The 25,209-nt window shown below is 37.3% G+C and overlaps 5 protein-coding genes across 6 annotated transcripts; 4 read left to right on the forward strand and 1 right to left on the reverse strand.

The window, feature by feature from the left end:
* Positions 1-3,581: 3,581 nt before the first annotated feature.
* Positions 3,582-7,238, forward strand: LOC103835825 (protein IQ-DOMAIN 32). The gene is made up of 6 exons (XM_009112005.3): positions 3,582-4,146; positions 4,488-4,988; positions 5,072-5,251; positions 5,330-5,389; positions 5,467-6,832; positions 6,928-7,238. The coding sequence occupies exons 1-6, from the start codon at positions 4,054-4,056 to the stop codon at positions 6,945-6,947; spliced, it is 2,220 nt and encodes a 739-aa protein (XP_009110253.1). The 5' UTR covers positions 3,582-4,053; the 3' UTR covers positions 6,948-7,238.
* Positions 7,239-7,624: 386 nt separating this feature from the next.
* LOC103835826 (zinc finger CCCH domain-containing protein 6) lies at positions 7,625-10,676 on the forward strand. Of its 2 annotated transcripts, XM_033276576.1 has the most exons (5): positions 7,625-8,089; positions 8,441-8,608; positions 8,949-9,134; positions 9,391-9,515; positions 9,607-10,676. In XM_033276576.1, exons 2-5 carry the CDS (start codon positions 8,507-8,509, stop codon positions 10,463-10,465), a joined length of 1,272 nt encoding a protein of 423 aa, XP_033132467.1. In that variant the 5' UTR covers positions 7,625-8,089; positions 8,441-8,506; the 3' UTR covers positions 10,466-10,676. The 2 variants fall into 2 exon arrangements, with proteins under 2 accessions (XP_033132467.1, XP_009110254.1); XM_009112006.3 differs by lacking the exon at positions 8,441-8,608 and having other exon boundaries at positions 7,632-8,089.
* Positions 10,677-10,741: 65 nt separating this feature from the next.
* On the reverse strand, positions 10,742-14,839 carry ARF5-2 (auxin response factor 5). Its single transcript, XM_033276575.1, has 13 exons — positions 14,604-14,839; positions 14,217-14,409; positions 14,024-14,139; positions 13,847-13,945; positions 13,714-13,770; positions 13,477-13,632; positions 13,325-13,409; positions 12,990-13,245; positions 12,794-12,916; positions 12,496-12,707; positions 11,414-12,414; positions 11,137-11,327; positions 10,742-11,046 (listed from the first exon to the last, which is right to left on the reverse strand). The coding sequence occupies exons 2-13, from the start codon at positions 14,341-14,343 to the stop codon at positions 10,929-10,931; spliced, it is 2,541 nt and encodes an 846-aa protein (XP_033132466.1). The 5' UTR covers positions 14,344-14,409; positions 14,604-14,839; the 3' UTR covers positions 10,742-10,928.
* A 2,584-nt stretch (positions 14,840-17,423) lies between these two features.
* LOC117127537 lies at positions 17,424-20,356 on the forward strand. Its single transcript, XM_033278116.1, has 4 exons — positions 17,424-19,503; positions 19,573-20,095; positions 20,170-20,273; positions 20,352-20,356. Exons 1-4 carry the CDS (start codon positions 17,424-17,426, stop codon positions 20,354-20,356), a joined length of 2,712 nt encoding a protein of 903 aa, XP_033134007.1.
* On the forward strand, positions 20,330-21,275 carry LOC117127164. The gene is made up of 2 exons (XM_033276577.1): positions 20,330-20,727; positions 20,813-21,275. Exons 1-2 carry the CDS (start codon positions 20,385-20,387, stop codon positions 21,100-21,102), a joined length of 633 nt encoding a protein of 210 aa, XP_033132468.1. The 5' UTR covers positions 20,330-20,384; the 3' UTR covers positions 21,103-21,275.
* The last annotated feature ends 3,934 nt before the right edge of the window (positions 21,276-25,209 follow it).

Consider the following 25,209-nt stretch of genomic DNA (forward strand, 5'->3'; position numbering starts at 1 on the left):
AAACAACATATATGAAAACAATTTTGTATTTAATTTATTTATAATCATGATCCGTAATTCAAATCGCTAGATTTTTTTGTAATTTTTAATGTTTATTAACTTTATATAATAAATTACTGTATATTAAAAAGTTTAAGATAGGTTAAATTTTTATACATGTATTATATAGTTTACTAATACTAACCCGTTCTACCAACAAATTATATTTTTAGCATAAATATTTTATATTTATGAAAATAAAATATGTTAACTTATCAATTTAAAATAATTTTATCATATTTTGTTCAATATAACATTTTTATTTTAAAATGATAGATATTATTATAAAATTGATAAAATAGGATATAATTTTATTCTTTTAGTAATATTTCATTACTAATTACAAAATTAGTTGAAAATATTTATATTCAATTTATGACAATTAAGATCTTATTATAATCTTTTTCATGAGATTTGTAAGAATTTTAATTTTTTTTTAAAAAAAATAAAAGATATTATAATTAAAGTAGTTAAAAATATTATGTATATTAGCATTAGTGATATACATTTAATATAAAATTTAAATGATGGTCCAAATAAAAATATCACTCATCAAAAAATCATGATTTTTATTTTGTTAGAAAATAAATTTGAAAAATTAAAATAAAAATAAATATTTATTTCTAACAAAATCTTTAAAAATTATTAGTAAATGTATTTGTGAAATTAATTAATTTCATTTAAATTTTCATGGATAAACCAATACTATATTTAATTTTAGTTTCTAATTATATTTTATGATAATTTAAATTAAAACTAACTAATTTTTGAAAGTAAATTTAAAAAGATTCTAAGAAGATTTTAAAAAGATTTTGTTAGATAATTTTAAATATATTCATTTGTATTTCAAATAAAAAGATAAAGATATTAAAATATATAATAATGAACTTATGTAAAATATGATATTTTCTAAGAATGGTCCAAACTTAAAAAAATCACACATGAAAAGAAGTCATGACTTCTGTTTTAATATATAAGATGTGTGTTCTTGGTTAAATTTAAAGTTTAATGTCGATCGGTAATATCATACTGATCTCATTGACGTGTAAGAATATAAAGTCTAGTGCATGAAGAAGATCCAAGAAGTAAGTTCTCAAAAAAGTGCTTAATTGTTTTCCGTCAATTAATTTAACATATATATTCATGTAAATTATTACTAGTATCCTTTTACATATGACACCAACGAACTACTGCACATAGCTATTTTTCCTACCTTCCTTTGCTAAACTATCAGCTCGTATATTACATGATCTAGGTATTTTACAGACGTTGAATTTAGCCATTTCCTCTTCAACGAGTTTTCTGATTTCTTCTATGTAGACCGGACAATGAGGAACTCATCGGTTGCATTCCCGTTGGGAACGTTTGGTATTGTGCGAGTTGTTTCTTCAGTAATGCTGAGTCTCCACAAAACGTCACTGGGCTGACACCTAAATTTTTCATTTGTAGTATGGCAATACGGAGTGCCTCAGCTTCAGCTTCCAATGGCGAGCCAACAGGATCAATGGCGGCTTTCCCTTGGATTAGAAGATTTTTTTTTTTAGAGTAGTGTGTCCTAATGCCATTGTTTCTGTTGACTTTGCAAACTCTGCTTGTACTGCTGGTAAGTGAACTTTAATCTGAAGTCTTTACCTTTTGTGTTAGTCTTCTTTTCCTATTATATAAAGTTGAATTGTAACTCTTCTGGTTTTTCAGCTGGAGGAGAGTTGTATATGTGGGGAAAGATTAAGAACTATGGTGATGATTGGATGTACCCTAAACGTATGATGGATTTAAGATTCGCCTTAAGTCAAGATTCCACCGATTGTGTATATTGCTTTGATGATAAACGTTACAATTCCTTATGCATGCAGTGGTTGGAACTTGCGTTTGATGGATTCATGAAGCATGCATCATTTTGATGGTGCAGACAGTTCTTGCATAAGCTGGGGTCATGCTCAGTGCGGAGAACTTGGTTATGGCCCCAACGGTCAAAAGTAATGCCACATTATAACTAACTTTAGCTTAAACACCTCATTTTTTCACCATCATTGAAAACCCTGCTTCTACTTTCTCGTTACAGATCCCTCTGCAGCGCCTATAAAGGTGAATATACTCGAGGGAATGCATGTGTTGGGGTGAGTTCTCAAGTGTTTACTGCATAGATAAATCAGAACTTTTTATAAATCTATGTTTTCTGCAGTGTGACATGTGATTTTTGTCATTTTGTGGTCATAGTTTTTTTTCTTCTTTTTTTTTTGGTAAAATGTTAACTATGGTCATAGTTGACAGAACAGACATCGTTGATCGTCTTGAATAGGTAAGCAAACAAAGAAAGCCAACTCTTCTTAATTCTTCGATTGTATTTGCGTGTCTGGTTCCTTATGAGAGGCTAGAAATCATCTATCAAACATTCGTTATTCTGATGTAAACCACATGGAGTGATTTTCTTCTAGAGAAAACATGTTCGGTTTGAACACTAATGTGTTTTGTTTGTTGACCAGTTCGGAAATATTATGTTTATTCTTTATCATAATCCACTCCTTTAAAACTGACTCAAAATAATAGTCTTTGGAGTTTGTAAAGTTGTAAAAGTGGTTTAAGATTATTTCTGTCGGCGAGTACGACAAAACAGTAAATAAATCCGCATGATGATGGAGATATGACTCGAGATTGAAGCAACTAGTGATGGTTCATTGGTTCTTAGTGTTTTTTAATACTATTACTACTATCATTACTTTAGGTTTTAGTCTTGAGATTAATCATATTGGTTAAAGTCGTGAAAGGTTCGTTTCATCTTTTACACGCAATCCCTGAGCTTATCACCGAAGAACATTTTTTTCCTTTTTGCTATACCGACTACGGCTTCGTTAGTTTACGTTCTCCATTTAATTAGTATTCTCGTTACAAAAATTTGTTTAGTCAAGACGTAAACATAGTTTACTCGTTGGCTCGTTGCATGATCAGTGTATTTTAGTTTATTTGTAATCACGAGTATAGTATTAGTGTACTGTTCAATAGAAGTATAGAACATACGCGAGTCAAATTACGTAACAAAACAAAACAAAACAAAATCTAAGAACAGATCGAGCGGTGGCTATATCTGAGTCCATTTAATTTCCACTTGGTTGGTAGCCCCACATTTTCCTCTGTTATTTTTGTCGCAATGGCAAAAAACAACAAAGCTACATATGCTGCCCAGCTTGCGGTACTGAAGATATGACATGTGGACGTGGTAATAATTTACAAAAAGCATTGTCAATGTTACAATGAGTAGGAGTGGGTAGGACTCCATAAGTAGGTACGAGAGAAACCCCATACCTCTTTTTCCTGGGCTGGCCCATTAAAACCCATCTTAAATCATTTCCAATTTCTTAACCTGTTCAAACTACACAATAAAGAAAGAACAAATAAAGCAATTTACCTGCTAAAGAGAGAAAGACCATAAAGACTAAAAACTTATGGATAAAGCTTTAACAAACGATTTGCTTCAGCTTATACTTTTTTGTTAGCATATCATTATCATTTTTGCTTTGCACTGCAGAAAAAATATTTTTTTTGTCAAAACTTTTAATACAGGACCATTAATATATTAAAGAAAATAAATAAAGTTGATAAAATCCTCAAATCGATCTAAAGTGCACATGACAGTCACATGCATCAGCAAACCAACATTTATCGACTTGGCATAATTGAATAATCCCCACTACATTCATCATTCAATCGAATTATATAAATGGATAATAAAAAAAGGTAAGAGAGGAAACAAATTAAAAAAAGTCACGAGAGAGAGATGACACTGACAGTGACAACGTTTTAACGCTTTTATTGGCACCTCAACGGACACAATAGATAAAAAAAAAAAAAAAAAAAAAAACTTGGCGGATTCCAAATCTCACACCAAAACCCTATTTTAATCTCTTCCCTTTCAGTTCCGTCTTTTGCTTTTGCTCCATTTTCCAACGACACTCTCTCTCTATTAACTCTTTGTTTTTATTCACTGATCCGACAACAACACCAGAAGAAGATAAAACGATGGGAAGATCTCCAGCTTCTTCTTGTCTCCGTATCATCGCTTGCTCCGGCGGAGACGACGCCGCCTCCGAACCTACGTCTAATGCTCTTGAGGTTTTGACATTTTACTTTTTAAGAAGTTTATAATTTAAGATCTGAGTCCGTTATTACATGCTTTTTGTTCGGTTTGGTTGTAATGGTTTAGTGTCTTGCCACTTAGGTCTCTTGTTTATTGTTTAAATCTAAACACAATCCACTTGTTATTGAAATGATGATTTTAAATTTTACTTAAAATCTTAGTTTATTAAATGAATGATCTAAATATAGTTTATTGTTATTCAATTTTAAAATTCTTTGTATTTTAAATTGATTTCAAATCATTATTGTGGAGTCTCATGAAGAAATGATTGTTAGATTTGGTGGATTGATTTTTGTTTTTGTTTTGGGGGATGTAGAGCAAGAGCTCTGGGGACAAGCGAGGATGGAGTTTCAGGAAGAAATCTGGGAAGCAGCGAGGGGTGATGATCACTAGCGTTGCTGTCTCTGAGAGTAGTCCTGCTTCTAGGAGTAGAGAGACTCTTGAATCTGCTCTTCTTCTCAAGTCTCCTTCTCCTGACAATAATAACATTGTAGATGAAAAGCAGACGTTCTCCGTTGTTGATGATGAGAAGAAGAAGAGTCAGTTGCCTGTTGTTGCCTATGTGGCTGAGCCTGTGGATGTGAACAAAGCAACGGAGGTGGCGGTTCTTGTGGAATCAAAAGGGACTGAAACTGAGGAGGATGGTTTGATTGAAACTGAGTTACAATCTAAGCTGGAAGGAGCAGATGCAACTGTGATAGAGAAAGACAGTACTCCTGAGGTTGAAGAGGTTGAAAAAGATGATGTGATCATTATTAGAAAAGAAGTTGATGATTCTGTTGTCATTATCATCCAAGCTGCTATACGTGGATTCTTGGTATGGTCTTGTTTCCTTTCTTTATGAACCTGTGTAGCTGAGGAAGATCCATTTTGAAAACTCTTTTTAATGTTAAACTGCAGGCGAGAAGAGAACTGTTGAGGCGCAAGAAAGTTGTGAAACTACAAGCTGCTGTACGTGGCCACCTTGTCAGGAACCAGGCCATGGGATCACTGCGTTGTGTCCAAGCTATTGTCAAAATGCAGACGCTGGTCCGTGCTCGTCATTCCGCTAAAGATGGAAGCCGTGTTTCAGCAATCTCTGTAAGTTTTTTTGAGATGTCAGTATCATTTTGATTTCTCTGTAATATCTGCTGGACCAATAATTGTTTCTTGTTTCAGGATAAGGCGGAATCAAATGCAGCAGCACAAAAACTACTCGAAAACAAGTTTGCTAAACATGTATGTATAATTTAAACTCATTTTCTGGTTATTCGTGTTTTTCTTATACTCATTTTCTTGCGTATTTGATTATATAGCTAATGGAATCAACTCCAAAGACGAAGCCTATCAGCATTAAGTGTGATCCAACAAAGCCTAGCTCTGCTTGGAGCTGGTTGGAGAGGTGGATGTCTGTTTCAAAGCCCGAGAAGACTCCAAAACCAGACTTGGCATTGGAAGAAACCAACAATGCCAAGGTATCATCTCAAGTTGACTTGGTGAGTTCTGACTCAACCTTAGAGACCGAAGCTGAAACTGGTTTCTCAAGCAAGGTAGTAGACCATCATGTGGAGCTATCTGAGACTGAGAAAATGAGCCAATGTGATTCACCGCAAGCATCTGCAGAGGTTGATCATGACTTGATGATCCAGTCTCATCCACCTGCTGCTAAGGATACCGAAGCTGGATATGTGGATGAAGAGCCTAAACCTTCTTTGAAGCGCAAGGCTAGCAATCCTTCTTTCGCTGCAGCGAAATCAAAGTTTGAGGAACTAACTTCATCATCTGCTGGTTCAAAGAAAGCAATGACGCTTTCTTCTAAAGAAGGCAAAACGGATATAGATTCTTTAGAGGCTGACACTACAACCACTAAAAAGGATCAGTCTGTGGAAGAGGTTGCTCCAGCGGAGAACAATGGATCTGAGTGTGGCACTGAACTCTCTGTAACTTCTTCTCTCGATTCACTTGACAAGAAGTCAGACTTTGAGGGTGCAGAGTCCAAGGCTCAAGCTAAGCTTCTAGAAAACAGCACTCCTAAAGCAGACCAATCAGAGTTGATAGAAATTGATGTGAAATCTAAAACTCCATTGGCTACTGTAGAGGACTCTAAGGATGAAGTTGAGGTTTTAGTGACACAGCATGAATCAGTTATCACTACACCAGATTCAAAAAAGAGACGTGCAGAAGATGAATCAGGTCCTCAAGCAAACTCGTTACCTGAGGAAGCTGTAACTCCGATGACAATCACTGAGTCACAGGCAACGCCGGCGAGTCAAGCATCTTCTTCGGTTAATGCAAGAAAGGAAAAATCCGGCAAGAGTGGTGGTTCAAGCCAAAAGAGGAAAGTTAGCAAGAAAATAGCTTCAAGTCCCAAACAGGAGACTGATACTACAATAGAACAAGAAGGGAAAGAGCAGAGAAGCGGGAGAAGAAACTCTTTCGGGTACGATCAAGAAGCAAGAGAAAGCAGCAGCGGAGGGAAAAACTCTATTCCGAGGTTCATGCAGCCAACGCAGTCGGCGAAAGCTAAGGTTCAGGAACATAACTCACCGAGATCAAGCCCTGATGTTCAGGAAAGAGAGGTTTCGGTCAAGAAGAGACATTCATTGCCAGTTGTTGCTAATGGGAAACAAGTATCTCCTAGAATCCAACGGTCTGCGTCTCAAGCACAGCCAGGAACAAAGGGTATTAAACTTATTTCCCCTCCTATTTAAGTAATATGATGCTTTGATAAAATACTGAGAAAACGTTTGATTTTGCTTTTGTTTGGCATTTTACAGATAGAAAATGGCAGAGATGAAGCTGACCAAAAGGAAAATCTTAGGGGGGAGTTGGGGGTAATTTGCAATGTTTGGTAATGTTTGTATTCAGACAATCCTTAAAACTCTAATTTTCAGACAACCAAAGTGACAGAGAAAGAGCCGAGAGTGGAGGGAGGGAGGATAGTCTTGTGTATAGAGAGAGAGAGTCATTTCCTTGTTCTTTCTTTATTGGATTATTTGGTTTGGGTTTGGTGTTTGTTTATTTGTTTGGAGTTTGGACATAACCTGATCAGATAAAGAGTATTTTGGTTATTCCTATATTTTCTACACATTTCTCTTTGTGATGAACTGATGTGCAATAATTATATGGACGACATACAAAAAGAACATGCATGCATGAAGCTTGTAGCAACTAGTCATGGAATGAAATAATTTGTGGACAAGAATAATACTACTACTACTAGTTCTGTCGTAAGTCAAAGTGGTTGAACGTATACCGTAAGTTTTACGTATGCATTGAAAATGTAGATCTGAAATTCAGTTAATCTACCATATAAGATAAAAGAATAATGAAAAAGAATAATACTAATACTTTATTGGTTGGTCGACTGATCATCTTGAACTTGAGTCAATGAACGGACTGTTATTGACTTTAATCATATCCAAAAACAGAGAATCAAAAAAATAAAAAGAGGGACCGTTATGGGAAATATACAGAACTAGGGGAGTATCTGGAGAAATGGGAAAAATAATGAGAGGAGGGTACGCGGCTGACGAGACACGTGTATAAAGGGAGGAAGAAGTAGAGAGATAAAATGACGATGGTGACCTGAATGAAGGAAGGAAGAAGAACCCACCGGATCTAGGGCTTCTCAGATGGATTCAACACGCAGATGATTCTACCTCTCTGGATTTTTTCACAGCTTTTATCAAATTCTCTTCTCTCCATCTCTCCCGATATTCAAAAAAATTAGGGATTCTCGATGAAAACGATGATGATTGGTTCAATCTTAAGAGTAAGCAGCAGGCTTGATTAATTATTGAGAGTAATTGGACCTTCACCGAATCAAAAGGAAGAAACTTTTATAGATTTGACAAGAAGTGAGTTTACTGTAAAACTATGAGGGCATTGCACAAATCCAAAAGGGTATCTTGGCCACCAGATTTTAAACTTTGCCAGGTAAAAAAAAAAAGAAGACATTTTGCAGCTCTTTCGATCGATGGAAGCTTGGATGGTTGATGTTTGTTTAATTTTTCATCTAAAAATTGACTGCTTGGGAGATGATACGGTGGTCACTGGAACTGCAGAACTATGTGTATTAGTTTGATGACTTGATTTGTTGCTTTTGTTATGTTTTGTGGAGGAGTTGAGTCTCTGATTGCTTATGTAAGTGTAGATATGTGCTCTGTTTCGATTTATGTTCTTCATCACAATGGGATAAGTGTCTATAACTCTGCTCTCTTGTTTCTTTTTTCTTTGTTGCATCATAGTCTAAAGTTGTTTGCCCATTTTTTTGCTTCTTTGGATAAGGGTCTGATCCTGAGATACAACCAGTTCTATCATGGGTTTGAGATCAGTGTAGTCAAGTAGTCTGTGATGAGTTATTCAAGAGACCGAACCAAGAGGATTCGGACTTTACACACTCTTCGATGCTGTCATTCGCAAACTTTTTTGCTGATCCAAATCTACATTGGTAAGGTAGCTTGGGGAAGATTCATTATCCAGCTAAGTTACTTACTGGGAGGAGGGAGGAGGAGGAAGTTACAACACTTTGTTTCATTTATACTTGGTTTGAAAATTAGTTGATTAGTTAGGCTGTCCTGGATTATGAGGTCCTAGTGTTATACATCACCACTTTCCACATTTATTGTTTCTTTCTAACTACCTAGATTCTTGTGTATGCTTGAAATAACTGGTCCTGTGGTAAATATTCACGTTTTTTTTTGTGTAGTGATTCCTGTTTTAGGTCTGAATAGGCTTTAACTAGAATGATTTGATCAAGATTGTCAATTAACAATCTCGTTTTGATGTTAATTAGGTACGTCTCTTCATATCGGAGGATTCACCTTCACAAGTTGGATCAGAATCTCAAGATCACCTTCAAGCAAAGTCACATCCGAGCGAGGATAATCTGCCACCTGGTTTCGGTGGACCTCTTTCTGCAAATGACTCACAGATTAAGTTATCAGATATCCCAGTAATTAAGTGGAAATGCTCTATCCGGGTGAGCTTGCTGATCCCACTCTTGAAAATTTAAACTAATTGTCTGACCGTATCTCTATGCTTTTTTTAGTTGATAAGCATATGTAAAATATATGGAAAAATATGGCTGTAAAGTGCTCTTGGTTGGGTTACCCTTGTAGGGTTGTGTTTATTGTTAATCTAGCTGAGGATGTTCATATATTCAGCTCTTAGGATACGATAATAATGTATGTGGTGGTGAGGTATGTCCAACATGGAATAACATGTGTTCTTTACAGATTCTGCTAGATGAGGAATGGAGAGTGGTTGCAGGGGATGAAAGCAAAGAAGTGGAGACGCAAAATCAAAGGGAATTGAGAGTTCTCGAAGCATTCTATCCTGGCGCATCAGCTATTCCTCCAAAGTCCAGATCCTATCCCCTACATATTCTATCTACACATACATATACATATCCCTTTTACTTTTTTTCTGACTTTTTTCTTTTCAATCTGCAGCCCTTCGGTTCCTGCTGATGTTGACAACTCAGAGTATGATGATCAGCAAACCGTTGTCATCCCCATTCTACCTGTAGAAGACGATGACCTAGCAATGGATTCAGCATCTGATCTCCCAGCCCAATCTGGCGTGGATGTGGGAACAGAGCCATCAAGAACCGATGAGAACACATCAGTTTCTTCAACCCTCCCCGCAGCGTCAGAAATAATGGCTGCATTAACTGCAATTTCAAACAACAAAGAACTAGGCAGCGGCATGATCGACCAAGATCTGCTTATGAAAATCTTGAGCAACCCTAAGCTGGTGGAGAATCTTGTTGCAAACAATGGTGGCGCAGGTTCAGTCTCCTCCAACGCAAGTAGCCCCTACCTATCTGAAGCAAATGGAGTAGTAACCACAACACCTGCCAGCTCAAATGGACAATATTACCCTCAGCCAACGGTAACTCATAATACTCCTTCCATGACCTATCCTCCTCCAGCTCCTTCAGATCATCCCAACTATGGAGCACCACCAGCCAGAGATGCTAGTTATTACAAGAGCCTGATTCAGCAACATGGCGGGGAAAGACAAGAGGCGCCACCGCCGGTTCAACAACATCTCGGTTATCGTTATAACCCTCAACCTGGAGGAGGACCTAACCCTGAGATGGTAAATAGCAATAATAATAACAACCAGAGGCCAAGGGATTCAAAACCAAAGATAATGAAGCCGTGCATGTACTTCAACAGCTCGAGGGGTTGTCGCAATGGAGCCAACTGTTTATACCAGCACGATGCTGCAGATTACCAGCCGAGGAATCCAAACAATGGTAATGAGATGCCAAGTGCAAAAAGAATGAGATTTGACAGGGACTGAAGCAGAGAATTAGCATACCACCACCATGCTCTTCTCCTCTTGGTGTGAGAGAGCTTGTTGTTAGCAGCAGAGCAATTTTTTCTTCTTCTCTCTTGCCTGGCTTTGCTGCTATATAAGTTTTATTTACTTTTTGAAACTATTTCTTGGTCTATTCCACTCATATAATATAATTAGGGAATTTTCACTCTCTTTTTAAAGGATGTTTACTTGATAGTAGCATCTATTTTAAATAATTAGTTAATGCGCAGATGAATGAGTACAATTAACAGATGTGAGTTATATAATTGAAATAAAATGAAAATTCTAATTAGGACAACAAAGTTTCTTATTACAGACTGTTTCAACTATTGATTCATTCATAACTCGCTACATAATCTTAAAATAGTTGCAGGTTTCAAATCAGAACAACACATCAGATGCTTACAATAAGATGGTTCTCCTATAAATGTTCATATTTGCTAAATTAAGTCTTGAGATCGTTAATGCATGCGCTGTTCAAAAGCTTCATTCCTTCTTCACTCATCTGCTGAACTTCTGTTGGCGACAGTATCCTTATGCACCTTACACATCCCACAAACTCCCTGCACCAGTTTATGCAAGTCATGTAAGTAAAAACAATGGTAATAAAGAAACTGAAGTTAGTAAAGTGAGAGAGAGAGAGAGAGACTTACTCCCATGGATCATCTCCTACAAGCAGAACATCACTCTCATAATCAACATACACAAGCTTCCATCCAGAGGTTTTTGGGCGTGTTAGCAAACCTTCAAGTCCAAACATGCACTCAATAGCAGTTTTTAATTCTTCATAGTCCCTGAAGCTTGTGACATCAATAGACCTCCCAACTGACCCGGTTTTTTGGACCTACCAAACCAAAGTTCAAAGTCAGATGATTAGAGAAAAAATGTATGCTTAGTGAGTGGAAGGAAATGAGAGTAAGCCTTTGTTACCTTGGTGTAAGTTCGGACACGTGGCGTTGCAAGTTTCTGCCATGACCCTTTACTATTCTGCTGCAGCAGACTAGTATCATCAAAATCAACATTGCTTGAAGATGTACCACCTGTTCCTCCAGAGTTATCTTGGCGAGAGAAGGCCTGTGAGTCTGCAAAGCTAGCAGATGTGATCTGTGACTGCACATCTTGAGCAAAGCTGTTGTTGTTCCCGACCAAAGAATGGAACTCGGTTTCTTTGATGGCACAGAAGTCATCAAGAACTGTGTTTGAGAGTGGAGGAGGATCTAGAATGTTGCTGTTTGTGCTATTACTCATACACATGTTCTGACAACCATAAAGGTCCTCCTGCTGCATCAAGGGACTAAACTGGTCAAACTTTAGACCGTTCAGCTGATTGTCCCACATATCCTGAAATGAGTTTGTTGAATCAGGTAGCACAATAGGTGAAGATTCGTTAGAGGATAGCATTAACGGTTGCTTGTAAGATCCAGCTAAAGACTGGAAGGAAGAGACTTGTGATGTCATCTCTTCCGTTTCCAGGAAAGAGAATCCATTTGTTGGATCAGACTGTTGTGGTGGGTATATCTGTTCAGGAGATGGATCAGCTTGTAAAGGAGACAAGGCACTTGGTTTCTCACTCAGCTCCTCATTTCCATGATTGACTCTCCCAGAGCTGTTTTCAAGATTTGTAGGAGCATTCATGCTTTGTGACAGATTCTGTTCTTGGCCACTTGTATTGGAGACAGAAGGATTGTTGTTGTCTGGCTGCACCTGCACCACCTGGTTCATCACCATTGGTTGCTGCATCTTCACATCTCCTAGTAAACCTCCATGCCCCATCAAAACATTCTGCTGCATCTCAGGCATGAAAGATGTTACAGCATTTTGGTTGTTGTGAGGTCTCATCATCATTTTCATAAGCTGCTCTGAAGCCATGTTTGGGAATGTAGCGTAGGGCAGTGGCCGTTTGATCAAGCTACCCCAATCGTTTTCACCAGCTTCAAATATCATTAACAGTTATTATGTATATCATATGAAAAGAAGATAACAATAAGTAAAACTTTACTTTTTAAACTTACCAAAGTAAGATGGATGGAGCTGGCGTTTGAGTCCTGAGGTCAGTGAGGGAAAGATGAAGAGACTTTCAGGAGTTTCAATATCCCATGGACTAACCCTAGTCGGCTTATCATTACATCCAGGCTCATCCCATTCAACTTGAAGGTTACGCCACTTAGAGCCAGGCCATCTCAATGGATCCAAGTCACTGATTCCAACAATGGTTCCCATGTACCTAAACATAATGGAAACGTGAACAACCAAACTATATTGAAGGGTAAGAAACAGACACATTGTGGTTATAGTGGAACACTAACTAACCTACGTTTCCCTGAATCCTCAGTTTCAAACATCATACCAAACCTCATACCAACCGAGAGCTGAGAACCACATATCGCTTTACGGTACTTTGGTAGAGGGATCACAAACTCTGCTGGACACGCTCTGAAAACAAAAACACCAATAAGCTCTTGTCTAGGGATGATAGAAGATGTTTTAGATGGTTTTTAGAGCGAACCTTGGATTAAAGAAAATCAAGAAAGGGGTGCGGTTTGCAGTTGCGTGAGCAGCAGCAGCAAGAACACCAATGTGCATACTATCCGCTGAGAGAACTGATGAAGGAAGAGCTGTTTGTTGTCGGTTAGCTCTCCTCACACCAACCATTAGTTGCGACTTCTCATCCCTTATGAACAAGACGGAATCTCCAGCTCTCAATCTCTTTGAGCCAACAAACAAACTCCATCCTGTTGTTAGGAGATGTCTCTTTGGTTGTCCTGAGAATGCAAGCAAGAACTGAGCTCAAATATCAACTAAATCTATACACAGAGAGAGAGAGAAATCTGTTGGAGTTACCTCGGTAGATATGGCGAAATGTCCAAGTATTCTCATGAAGATCTCTAACTACAAGCTCCTGCGTTGGCGGCTGTGCTGTGTAGTCCTGTAGTGTATAGCAGTTCACATAAGCAGCAATTAAAGCAATAAGAACAAAAGCTTTTGAGACTCACCAAGGGTGGAAATAGCTTCTCTGCGGCTCTACGTGGGACAGAAAAACCTCCATGTGTACTTGTATCACTAGCGGTAAGAGTTTTGCAGAAATACTCAGATGGGTGCTTGCTCCCTCTTAATAGTCCTAAGTCTGGTACAGGTAACACATCTCTCTCCTGATTGCACAAACCATTTAAAAACTCAATTCACTTTTGCAATCTGTTTATAAAAGGGAAGTTGCAAGAACTTGAACTTACGGAGTGAACAGGTTGTAGACTCATCTGAGCGTAAATTTCATCACTGTCCTTGTCTGCCTATAAAAACAAAACAAAACCATTGTCAACATAAATTCAAACTATTTGCAAATGAGAAAAATTTGGGAAGGCATACATGAAGGGTAACATTATGGACTTGGCACATCAACTGAGATGGAAGATTTGGGTAATTAGGAACTTGGGTTGTTGCTGACCTTCTGGTTGAAACAGCAACCTTATTCAAAGTTGTAAACATTAATGTCAAACCCTGATACAATGTTTTTTTCTTAAAGATACACAAAAAGTTACATACCTGTTCGCTATGACCTTGTGAGAAGTAATACACTAAGCTACCAACTTGAGGGAGACAAACAAGTGGGCCTGCACAAGCGTGCCATAGCATAGAGTTTATCACCGGCTTTCTCGTTCCTGAACCAAAAAATATCAGGACAAGTTAACAAGATTTCAAACTGTCATTGGACTAAATCTGAAAGAAAAAATAAAACCTGACTGATCCTTTAACAGCTTCATCTCTTCAAGAAGAGTAGATTGAGAAGTTGTTGAAGTTGTTGTTCCTCCATTAACCAAACCATTTGTTTTCATCTTGTCCTCACCACAAGCCAATGAACCCATTCTGTTTTGTCTTTCCCACACTAAACACTAGGCTTTCAACTAAGATTATTTTTTTCTTCACAAAGTCTATATTTTTTTAGACACAAGAAGAGACAAAGAGTCTTATTGAGCAAACAGGCTACAAGATAAATCAAGAAACCAGAAGAATTAAAGACAAACCCATTTCATGGAATCTGGTTTTTTTTTCTTGGTTAAAGACAAAAACTCTTACACATGACAAAAACAGAAGAGAAGAGAGTAGGAGAGATTAAAGAACATACATAAAAGGGACTACACACAGACAAGCATGTCTCTCTTTGTGGGCCTTTTGCCTCTTTCTCTCTCTATTCTTTTCTCATACAAAACTCGACCTTTCAATGAAGAAGATAAACCAAAGATGCCATCATGAAGCAAAACAGTTTCATTCTTTTGTTTTCTGGATGCAAACAAGAACAAGAAAGAACTGAGAGAGAAAGACAAAAGCTTTAATAAATAAATAAAATTTCCTTTTAATTTCTCTAAGAAAAGTCCATATTTTTCTTCTCTCTCTAGATGTATATAACAAGCATGTGTGTTTGTACAGTTTTTTTTTTTTTTTTTTTTTTGCTTGGAAATGGGAAAGCGTGTGCATGCTCTTATCCTGCGCTTAAACTTTCTGTATATGGCGATGCCGTTGCAGCTTTGTTCTCTTGAAACGAATAATATTTATATTTTATTTGTTTCACATTAATTAAGATATCTTTGGTGTTGAGCTACATATATAAAAATGAAATAATGTTTCAACAATTTGCGTCAAAAATTAATAGAGTAGTAAGCACACGTAATCTCTGGTATGCACAGAAATGTAGTTGATTGTACAAAGTACTTTAAATGCTTATGTTATAAGTCAGATATTAATGCTTTAAAATAAGTACCATGAGTGAGTGTATATTTTATTATTCTAATATAATGTTACATAAATTTAATATTTTCTTCGAAAAGTGTTTTGCTTTTTCAACCACTTTGGTTGATTTAGTAAAATGTATACAAAATAATAAAGCGAAAATTTTGATTAACTTTATGACAAAGGAGGTTTCTTTTCTGGTAGCAAAAAATATATACTTTCTCGAAATGTTTTTCTTTTTCCTGCTAATGTTTGGAAAAGGGAACGTGAGTGATGAGACTTTGGAAGAAGGTTTAGAGAAGGTGCGTATGAAATAAGAGAATGTCAAACTGGCGTATATTAGCATGAAGCCTGAGAGATTAAAAGAGGAAGTGTATCTTGCAAGTGTAGTGTAATTTGTACATTTCTAACCATCTTAAGATCGTGTAACAACTAGCAAATCCATTAATCTATACCATAATATTTTAGCTAAAGTTATGCTTGGTCTTGTTTCATCGAACTAGCATCATCAATTCATCATCCAGATGAAGTGTACCATATTAATTCCCTCTACATTTGCAGCAGTTTGTAGCTCCCAGCATTCCCCAAGAGCGTGATTTTTTAGCCAAACAACTCTTATTATCGATCACAATACATTTCTTTTGTCTTATATATAATGGAATCATGTGAAAATATAAGTTTTAGAATTCAAGAAACAATAAAAACAAAAAGGTAGCAGGAAAAAGTGAAATGCATTATTTGGTGCTTTCGCGTCTGAAATTTTTGACCGCTCGGCACGCGTGAAGTGGACGGCAAATCAGGTTAATTATAATTCTGATAATCGTGGATTATAACTGTGGAGTACATATACATACGTTAGGTAAACCAAGCTCATTGCCCAAAAAGAAAAAAGGTAAACCAAGCTCAATGCAAAACTATTCGGTAACATACATACATTAATATGTTAATTAATGTTATGACCGTCAACCGTGGAGTTAACATAACTGTGGAGTATTAACGTACCTATGTTACATGTCTTAAAGTGGTGAACGAGTTATTTCAATTATCAAATCAAATGAATGTGATTGAGCATATGTGGATACGTTGATCACGAATGTGTACGTAATGTTACAATAATAATATGAAAATAAGGCCACGTCACATTCCATATTTGTGAAAATTCTATTTGATTCTTTCGCCAAGTAACCCTCTCCAACTATAATATCATGCCATCTTCGTGATTATCACATTCCTAACCGTTCAAATTCTACTATATTTGTTTTAAAATCATGTTCTCTATTTTCTCGTTTCATTAATTTTTCATTTTCATGCGTTTATTGAGTCTTGCTATTAGCAATGGATCCAATTCCAATAAGGTTTTGAGTTAAGAACCTTAGTTCCATTAATTTTAAAATGAAATCTGAAGTAAAGTCTTTTAAACTATATTCTATTTTTCACTCCATAGTGTATTAGAAAATGATTCTACTACATAAATAAAGTAATACATTTTGGTTTTAATTAATATTATTATTTTTCTTTAAAATAAAGTATGATTGGAATAAACCTAAATTTGTTTATAAAATTACTATATTTAAAAGGAACATTGAGTATTACATTAGATATGTTCTTAATACCTATAGTAGTTAAGTCGACAAGATCGGATTCATAGTCATTCTTAAAGTATCTCCAACTATACTCACTAGTAAAAATCTATCGCATAGCCACTGTAGTGCCACTTAAAAACCGTGGCTATTTAAAAGAAGCCACGATACCGCCACGTAAAAGCCACGAGACGTAAAAAGCCACGGTAAAATTAAGAAAGCCACGACCCAGTCACGAAACAAAGCGTGGCAACTAAAAGCCACGGAACCGCTACGAAATTTTCGTGGCTGTATAAATTAGCCACGAATTTGCCACTAATAAAACGTGGCACCATTTTGTTTTTTTGTGCCGACATCAAAAAGGAAGTGTTACGTCCAATCGTTTGACGAAATGGGATCTAGCCACGGTTGTTTCATGGCTGTTTCGTGGCTATACATGCTTTTTGAGTCTTTATTCTGGTTATGGCAGAGAAATATTCGTTTGGCAATGATATTTTAAGAGAGCCACGAAAATTTCGTGGCCTGGTCGTGGCTATGTCGTATCATATATACGCTTCATAACCGTGACATTTAGAACTTTTGTTCTTCTCTCAAATTTTCAGAACAAAATGTCTTTCTACTTTCAATCTAGAGAATGGATGGATCAAAGAATTGATCCTGAGAGTAATCAGGTTTCTGAAATATTTCTTGGAGGTGTTGATGCATTTATTCAATTTGCGTGTAATCAAGAAGATTACAAAGAAAGAGAAACTTTGTTGTGTCCGTGTGCTCGATGCAAAAATGTGAAGCAACGTGAAGCAAGAGTTGTCGCACGACATCTATTCTTGTACGGTTTCAAGGGAAATTATTATTTTTGGACGAGTCATGGAGAGAAATTCAACGATCTTGGTGAGAGTTCTGGGGCGAATCATTCGACGGGTGAAGAAGAAATGTTAGAGACTCCTATTTGGAATGCTTATGAAGATCACCACCTGAATATTCCAGAGGTACCCGCAGACATTGCGCCAGCTTACATGCCGGAAGCTATAGAAGAGACAGACATGGCACAACCCTATCATGATAGTGTTTTTGAAGCATTTGAAGCTGCGACTCAACCTCTCTACGAAGGATGTGCAGAAGGAATTTCTCAGTTGTCTCTTGCTTCGCGGATGATGAAAGTGAAGACAGATTATAATCTACCAGAAGCTTGTGTAGATGAGATATCTGAAGTATTTAAAAACATACTTCCGCAGCCAAATAAAGCTCCAGCAACATATTACGAGACAAAGAAACTGACACGGTCGCTTGGGTTACCCTTACAGAAGATTGACGTATGTGTGAAGAACTGTATGTTATTTTGGAAGGGAGACGATGCGAAGTTGGTCAGTTGTCGGTTTTGTGGAGAAGATCGCTACTACCCGAAGAACGGAAAAGGTAAAAACAAACCGAAACAGAGAATGTTTTACCTCCCAATAGCAGATCGTCTGAAACGTCTATACCAACTTGAGGCGACAGCTTCCAATATGCGGTGGCATAAGGAACATGTAACTCCGGAAGGAGAAATACATCATCCATCTGATGCCATAGCGTGGAAACACTTCGGTGAGTTATATCCTGGATTTGCTGCTGAAAGCCGAAACATTTATCTATGCTTATCAACGGATGGGTTTAATCCGATTGGTATGAATGGCGAAGCACATTCCCTTTGGCCAGTTATTGTAACTCCATACAATTTGCCTCCGGGAATGTGTATGAAAAGAGAATTCTTATACCTTTCGGTGCTAATTCCCGGACCCAAACATCCAAGAAAAAGCTTAGATATTTACCTTCAGCCGCTGATTGAAGAGTTACAGAGTTTATGGAAAGATGGAGTGGAGGCATATGATATTTCAAGGAAAGAAAGATTCATAATGCGAGCAGTGTTGATGTGGACGATAAGCGATTTTCCAGCGTATGGGATGCTTTCAGGTTGGACGACACATGGTCGGTTATCGTGTCCATATTGTCAAGATGAGACAGGTGCGTTCTGGTTACGTAATGGACGGAAACATAGTTGGTTTGATTGCCACAGAAGATTTTTAGATGAAGATCATCCTTACAGGAGAAACACTCAAGCATTTACACGGGGAAAAACAGTTGTGGATCCTCCTCCACCATGGTTGACGGGAGAAGAAATATTGCGTGAGAGGATAAATAATATAAAAGGTTTATCAAAGTCCGTTGAATGTGGAGGGAATGGACATGATAATCCATCCAAGACAATATCTGAATACGGAGTTACTCACAATTGGGTTAAGAAGAATATTTTCTGGGAGTTGCCGTATTGGGAAACTCATCTTCTTCGGCATAACCTTGATTTCATGCACATTGAGAAAAACTTCTTCGATAACCTCACGAACACATTGTTAAATGCTCCTGGAAAGACAAAAGACAACGTCAAAAGCAGATTGGATCTTCCAGGTCTATGCAAAAGGCGTGATTTAGAGATGAAAGAGGATGGAACGATGCCCGTGCCAATATTCAGGCTGTCAAATGCGGCTAAGCGAGAATTCCTTCTGTGGCTGAAAAATGATATAAAATTCCCCGATGGATATTCCTCCAAATTTAGTCGATGTATTGACGAAAGCAATTTAAAGCTACATGGACTGAAAAGTCATGATTGTCATGTCATTATGCAACGACTCTATCCATTTGCATTCGCGGAACTTCTTCCAAAAAATGTTCATACGGCAATTAGAGGTATTTATTTTTTATATTATCTTAATAATTACTATGATTGATGTTATAACTTTAATGTTTTGTTTACAGATATTGCCCTCTTTTTCCGAGATATCTCTTCGAGGATTTTGAAAGAATCAGATATTGGTATTTTAAAGGCAAATATCGGTGTGAAGCTTTGTAACTTGGAAAAGATTTTTCCTCCATCGTTCTTCGATGTTATGCAACATCTTCTTGTGCACCTTCCAGATGAGGTAGCCTTAGGTGGGCCCGTCCATTTTAGGTGGATGTATGTATTTGAAAGATACATGTACCATTTGAAGAAGATGGTCAGAAACAAAGCACGCATTGCGGGTTCGATAGTTGCACAATGGATAAACGAGGAGATTTCAAGAGCATCCTCAAATTATTTTGGTCATCCTGAGATCATGAGCATTCCAGAAGGTCCAAATGATATTCGTTTCTCATACAATTATCCGGATGTACCACCTTTGTTTTACCACGAAGGGAGAATCAGTGGTCAATGCTCAACTGGTTGGTTAAATGATAAAGATAACACCGTTCTTCAGACATTTATGATGCTCAACTGTGAAACATTTGCTCCATATGAAAGGTACCTTAATATTATGAAAATATAATATAAATACATATTTCTAGTTACATAACTAATATTTTAAATGTGTGCAGAATGTTTGAAGAATATATGACACGGAGTATTCCTGATATTACTCCAGTTGCAATGCAAAAAGCGAAAGACACCAACTTTGCAGAGTGGTGCAAAGACTATGTGAGTTTTTGTTTTAATATTATCAAGTTCCACAATTTATTTATTTTATGATGTAATTTATAACAATGTTATTCTATTGCAGATTAATGATGCGACTCAGTTTTACACATTTCCTATGTGGATGTTGGATTTTGTACAAGGTCCTAGACGCAATTATAGGTCTTGGCCAATATATCACACCCGGGGATACACTTTCCACACACATAACCACGGTCAAAATAGAAAAACTCAACATTATGGTGTTTGTGTTCCTGGAACCAATGAGACAGACTACTATGGCCTCATACAGGAGATTATGATGGTGGAGTATCATGGTGATGTTGGCTTGAAGGTCATGATTTTTAAATGTTCGTGGTTTGACACCACGGAAAATCGCGGTATGAGAATACATCCATCTGGTCTTGTTGATGTCTCACCACGAAGACAATATGCAAAATATGATCCTTTTGTATTACCTGGTAAGTGAAATATATATGTGCTTGAGATTTAATGTTTGATGAAAATCCATAATTTTAAACTTCGATGTTATTGTATCATGACCAGGTAATTGTGATCAAGCATGTTTTATTTCTTATCCACGGGTACGCCGACATTCTGCCGATGATTGGTGGGCATGCGCAAAAATTATTCCTCGAGGAATCCGAGAAACGTCCGAAATTGCTTTAACTGCGTGGCAGGATGATAGACGTGACCAAGTTGCAGAAAGTTCATTGTTACGGGTGGAAACACATGTTGTTGACGATGTTTCTGATTATGATCTTGCCCCGGTGAATCCTCCAAACGATGAATATGTATCAGATGTTGAGGTACAATCAGACGGTGATTCAGAGTAGTCAAATATATGCTTAAGGTTGTAAAATATGTTATAAGGTTTGTAAAATATGTTGTAAGGTTGTAAAATATGTTATAAGGTTTGTAAAATATGTTGTGAGATTGTTGGAAAAATTATATTATGTAAAATATATGAATGTAATATATGAATGTATGAAGGGTTTGAATTGTAGTTGTTGTATGGGTATAAGGTTTGATGGAAAAGAGTTTGGGTTTTAGGGATTGTGCTTTAGGGGTTGGGTGTTTGTGGTTACGCGTTTTTAGATAGAGCCACGGTTTATTTGTGGCTGTTTCGTGGCTATAAGGAAAATAGAAAAAACCAATTGGTTTGGCTCGAATTTTTTTTGGTTTCCCGCGAGATATTACATATTGCCACTGTAATTGCGTGGCTATATCGTGGCTATGCCAAAATTTTGGTAAACCAATTGGATTGGCTCCAATTGATTTGGTTTTGGCTCCAATTGTTTTTAATTTCGCGGTTCAGTGCCACGGTTTAGCCATTGATTTTTCGTGGCTTTAGAAAAGGGTTTAATAATTCAGTTTTCTTCTTTCTTCTCAACACTTAGAGAAAAAAAGACAAACTCTCTCTCTCGACTCGCGACGGAACAGTTCTTCTCCTCTCCGTTTCTTGTGTCACCGTCTCCGGTTCAATCTCGCCGTCTCCGATTCAATTCGCCGTCTCCGATTCCATCTCCCACCTCTCATGGTAACCCTCTCTCTTTCTCTTCTCCTTTCTCGGAGATGAAACCCTTCGATTCTCGATTCGATATGATGTTTTAGGGTTTTCGATCTAGGGTTTCGATTTCTCTCTGTCTTGTTTGATTGGTTGTTACATGTCTACTCTCTGTTTCGATCTAGGGTTTTGTTTATTTTAGAGTATCGATTAGGGGTTTTGTCTGTCTACTTTCTGTTTCGATTAGGGGTTTTGTCTGTCTACTTTCTGTTCTTCGTTTAGATTTGTCTTTCTCTCTTTCTTGACTCTAAAGATGTGTTCTTGTTGGTTTTTTACAGATGAACTCAACAAGAGCACCTGGAACACAAGCTGCGTCTCCTCCTATGCCTCCGGGTGCTACTGGACCCGCTGTTTACCATGCTGCGTCTCCTCCTATGCCTCCGGGTGCTACTGGACCCGCTGTTTACCATGCTGGGTCACCTCCTATGCCTCCTGGTGCTACTGGAGCCGCTCCAAACCATGCTGCTTCCTCATCTCGTTCCAACAGCTACCCGCAGATGACCCTTAATGCGATGCTCAACTCACCTGCTAGGCTCTCACAGCCACATCTCCATCCTGATAAGCCGAATGGAGCTTTATGGTAAGATCACTTCCTCATCTTTGAATGTTTCTGTTATTTGAATTGGGTCTTTGATTGGTTAGGATTGTTTCTGTTAGGATTGTTTTGTGAAATTTTAGGTAGGATTTTGTCATAGTCTTGTTTCAGTTACTGATGTTTGTTATCATCTTAGGTTTGGTATTGACCCATGTATCCATGCTTTCATCCGTGCAACTTGGCAAGGATACTACATGGGTCCTTGGAAGAGTTGGAATAAGGTGCCTGAGGAAAGGAAGGATTCCTGGTGGCAAACGTTTGTGGTAATCAAAAATTTCATTTTTTTTTAAATCTCTTACTGTTATTATTTCCTGTTTCTAAACCTCTTACTGTTTTGTTTTTTGTTGTAGCAAAATTTCTACTGGGAGCCTCAATTTAATGATTTGGTCTACGGTCTGTGGAAGAAGGAAACGATGACAACCGTTGGTGAAAGGATTAGTAAGAAGAAGAGGCAACACAAGAAGCCAAAGTACATCAATGATAGCGACTGGACACTGCTTCTGGAGTATTGGGCGACTGATGAAGCTAAAAAGAAAAGCAAGAAGGCTGCTAAAAGCCGCAAGGCTGATCCTGTGGGTAAAGGGTGCCACAAGCATAATGCAGGCCCTAGGTGTTTTGCAAGGATAGCGTATAACATGGTATCTTCCATGTCTGTACTATAAATAATTTTTTTTCTAATCTGTCTTCCTAATTTCTTTTTTTTGCAGACGCAAGCCTCTGGTGAACCACCATCCTACACTGCCCTTGTCAGGGAGACACACTCCCGACCAGATGGGACTTTTGTGGACTATCGGGCTGAAGAACTGGTAACTCAGGCCGAGATGGAAGCCACACAGCTCTCTAACACTGAAGGATCACCAGGGAGTCCAAGTGCATCATCTGCTCCTTCTCGCCTCATGTTAAACAAGGCTTATCTGAAGGTATGATAGCTTAACATTTTTATTCTCAGACACTTTTAATCTTCTGTTCTGTTTTGACAATTGCATTACATGTGTTACCTGAGTTGATCAAATAGCCTTATGTTAGTTTCTGTTTGCTCTTGCTTGGTTTTGAATATTTTTCCATTTCTCTTGACAGAATGCTAAGAGTAAGAGGGGATATGTTTACGGACTGGGCAGTGAACAATTCAGGGAGCATGCGCCTTCTTCACGCGTCCCCAATGGTATTGCCCGCAACCTGGACCTGGAGATGCGTGTGGGCGGTCTTGAGACAACCCTCCAAAGTGTCACTTCTGATGTTGCTAGGGTGAAACAGGACGTCTCAGACATGAGGCAGGACTTTGCAGCAACAAGGGAAGCAATCAATCAGCTCCTCCAAACACTTAGGCCCCCGCAAGCACCTACTGGACAGACTTCTGATCATCAGGCTCAAGCACCAACTGGTCAGCCTAATCCTCTCAATGGCATTTAGAAGTTGGTACTTTATTTTATAACCTCTTTTGTAACAAGGTCTTTTGATAGTCTTCTTAGACTCAAAACTTTTAACCTTGTCTTATGTAACTTTTTATGAATGTTGAACCTTGACTATTTTGTATATTAAGCTCTGTGTTTATTGAATGTGCAATTTTAATAATTTGAATGAATCTCTAATATGAAAATTGGCTAATTAAAACTAATCAAACCGAATGTTTTTCAAAACAGTGGATACTATAAATGTTGAATCTTAGTAGCTAAATCGTGGCTATAATAACCACTGAAAAACAGTTTTAAACCGTGGCTAATAGTGCCACGTCGAATAAGTGGCAGTATCGTGGCTATTATAGCCACTAGCAATAGCCACGTCTTAATATTATATCGTGGCTATTATAGCCACTAGCAATAGCCACGTCTTAATATTATATCGTGGCTATTATAGCCACTAGCAATAGCCACGTCTTAATATTATATCGTGGCTATTATAGCCACGAAAACGCGCGTGGTAATAACGTGGCTACTAGCCACGAAAAGCCACACTTATTTCTAGCCACGAGGCTATAGCCACGCTACTTTTCGGACATCTAAGCGTGGCTGGTTTCTTTTATAGCCACGATAATTTGCTCTATAGCCACAACTTTGTAGTGGCTATGCGTTGGATTTTTACTAGTGACTTCATAATTTACTATTAAATAAAGTTTAGAATTAAAATCGTTTCAATTCCATTCAATTTTTTACTTCACATATAGAATTAATATTGATTATTCAATAAATTGAATATATTTATTTATTATTCATTATTTCATTTTTCACTAAAAATGTAGTAGAACTAGAAAAAAAACTCAACCTTCAAATTGTTTTATTTCAAAAGAAAAAAAAATGAAATTTTACATTATAAATGGTTTTATAACGCAAAGAAAAAATTGCTATTTAGTGGAATTCTTGTTAAAAACTACAAAATGAGACATTTCACTATAAAAAAAAATTTCTTTCAAATCTTTGTGTCTATGAAGTTAAGTTTTAGCTTTGTAGTTTGTACACGGATCAACGAACTATTTCCCCACATGAACTATCGCATAGCATCAGATGTCTCTCAGACTATTGCCTCATTTTATATATCCCCGAAAAAATAGTTTGAGATTGATTTCTCCACAAATGTTGGTTTAGGAAAAAATTGGTATAATCACCGGTACAGACCATCAAACCGTAAAATAAAACCGAAAAACCAGTTTTGAACTCAACACTTGACCAAGTTTTACCCGACCCATTAAACCCTCTTTTAAAATCTCCAATGGTACACGTGAAGAACCCTAAAATTATTTTTTTTTTTTAAATTTGATTGTTTGAATCTTCATCGATCAGAAATGGT

This window comes from Brassica rapa, chromosome A08, assembly GCF_000309985.2.
Source record: "Brassica rapa cultivar Chiifu-401-42 chromosome A08, CAAS_Brap_v3.01, whole genome shotgun sequence".
Classification (NCBI taxonomy): Eukaryota; Viridiplantae; Streptophyta; class Magnoliopsida; order Brassicales; family Brassicaceae; genus Brassica; species Brassica rapa.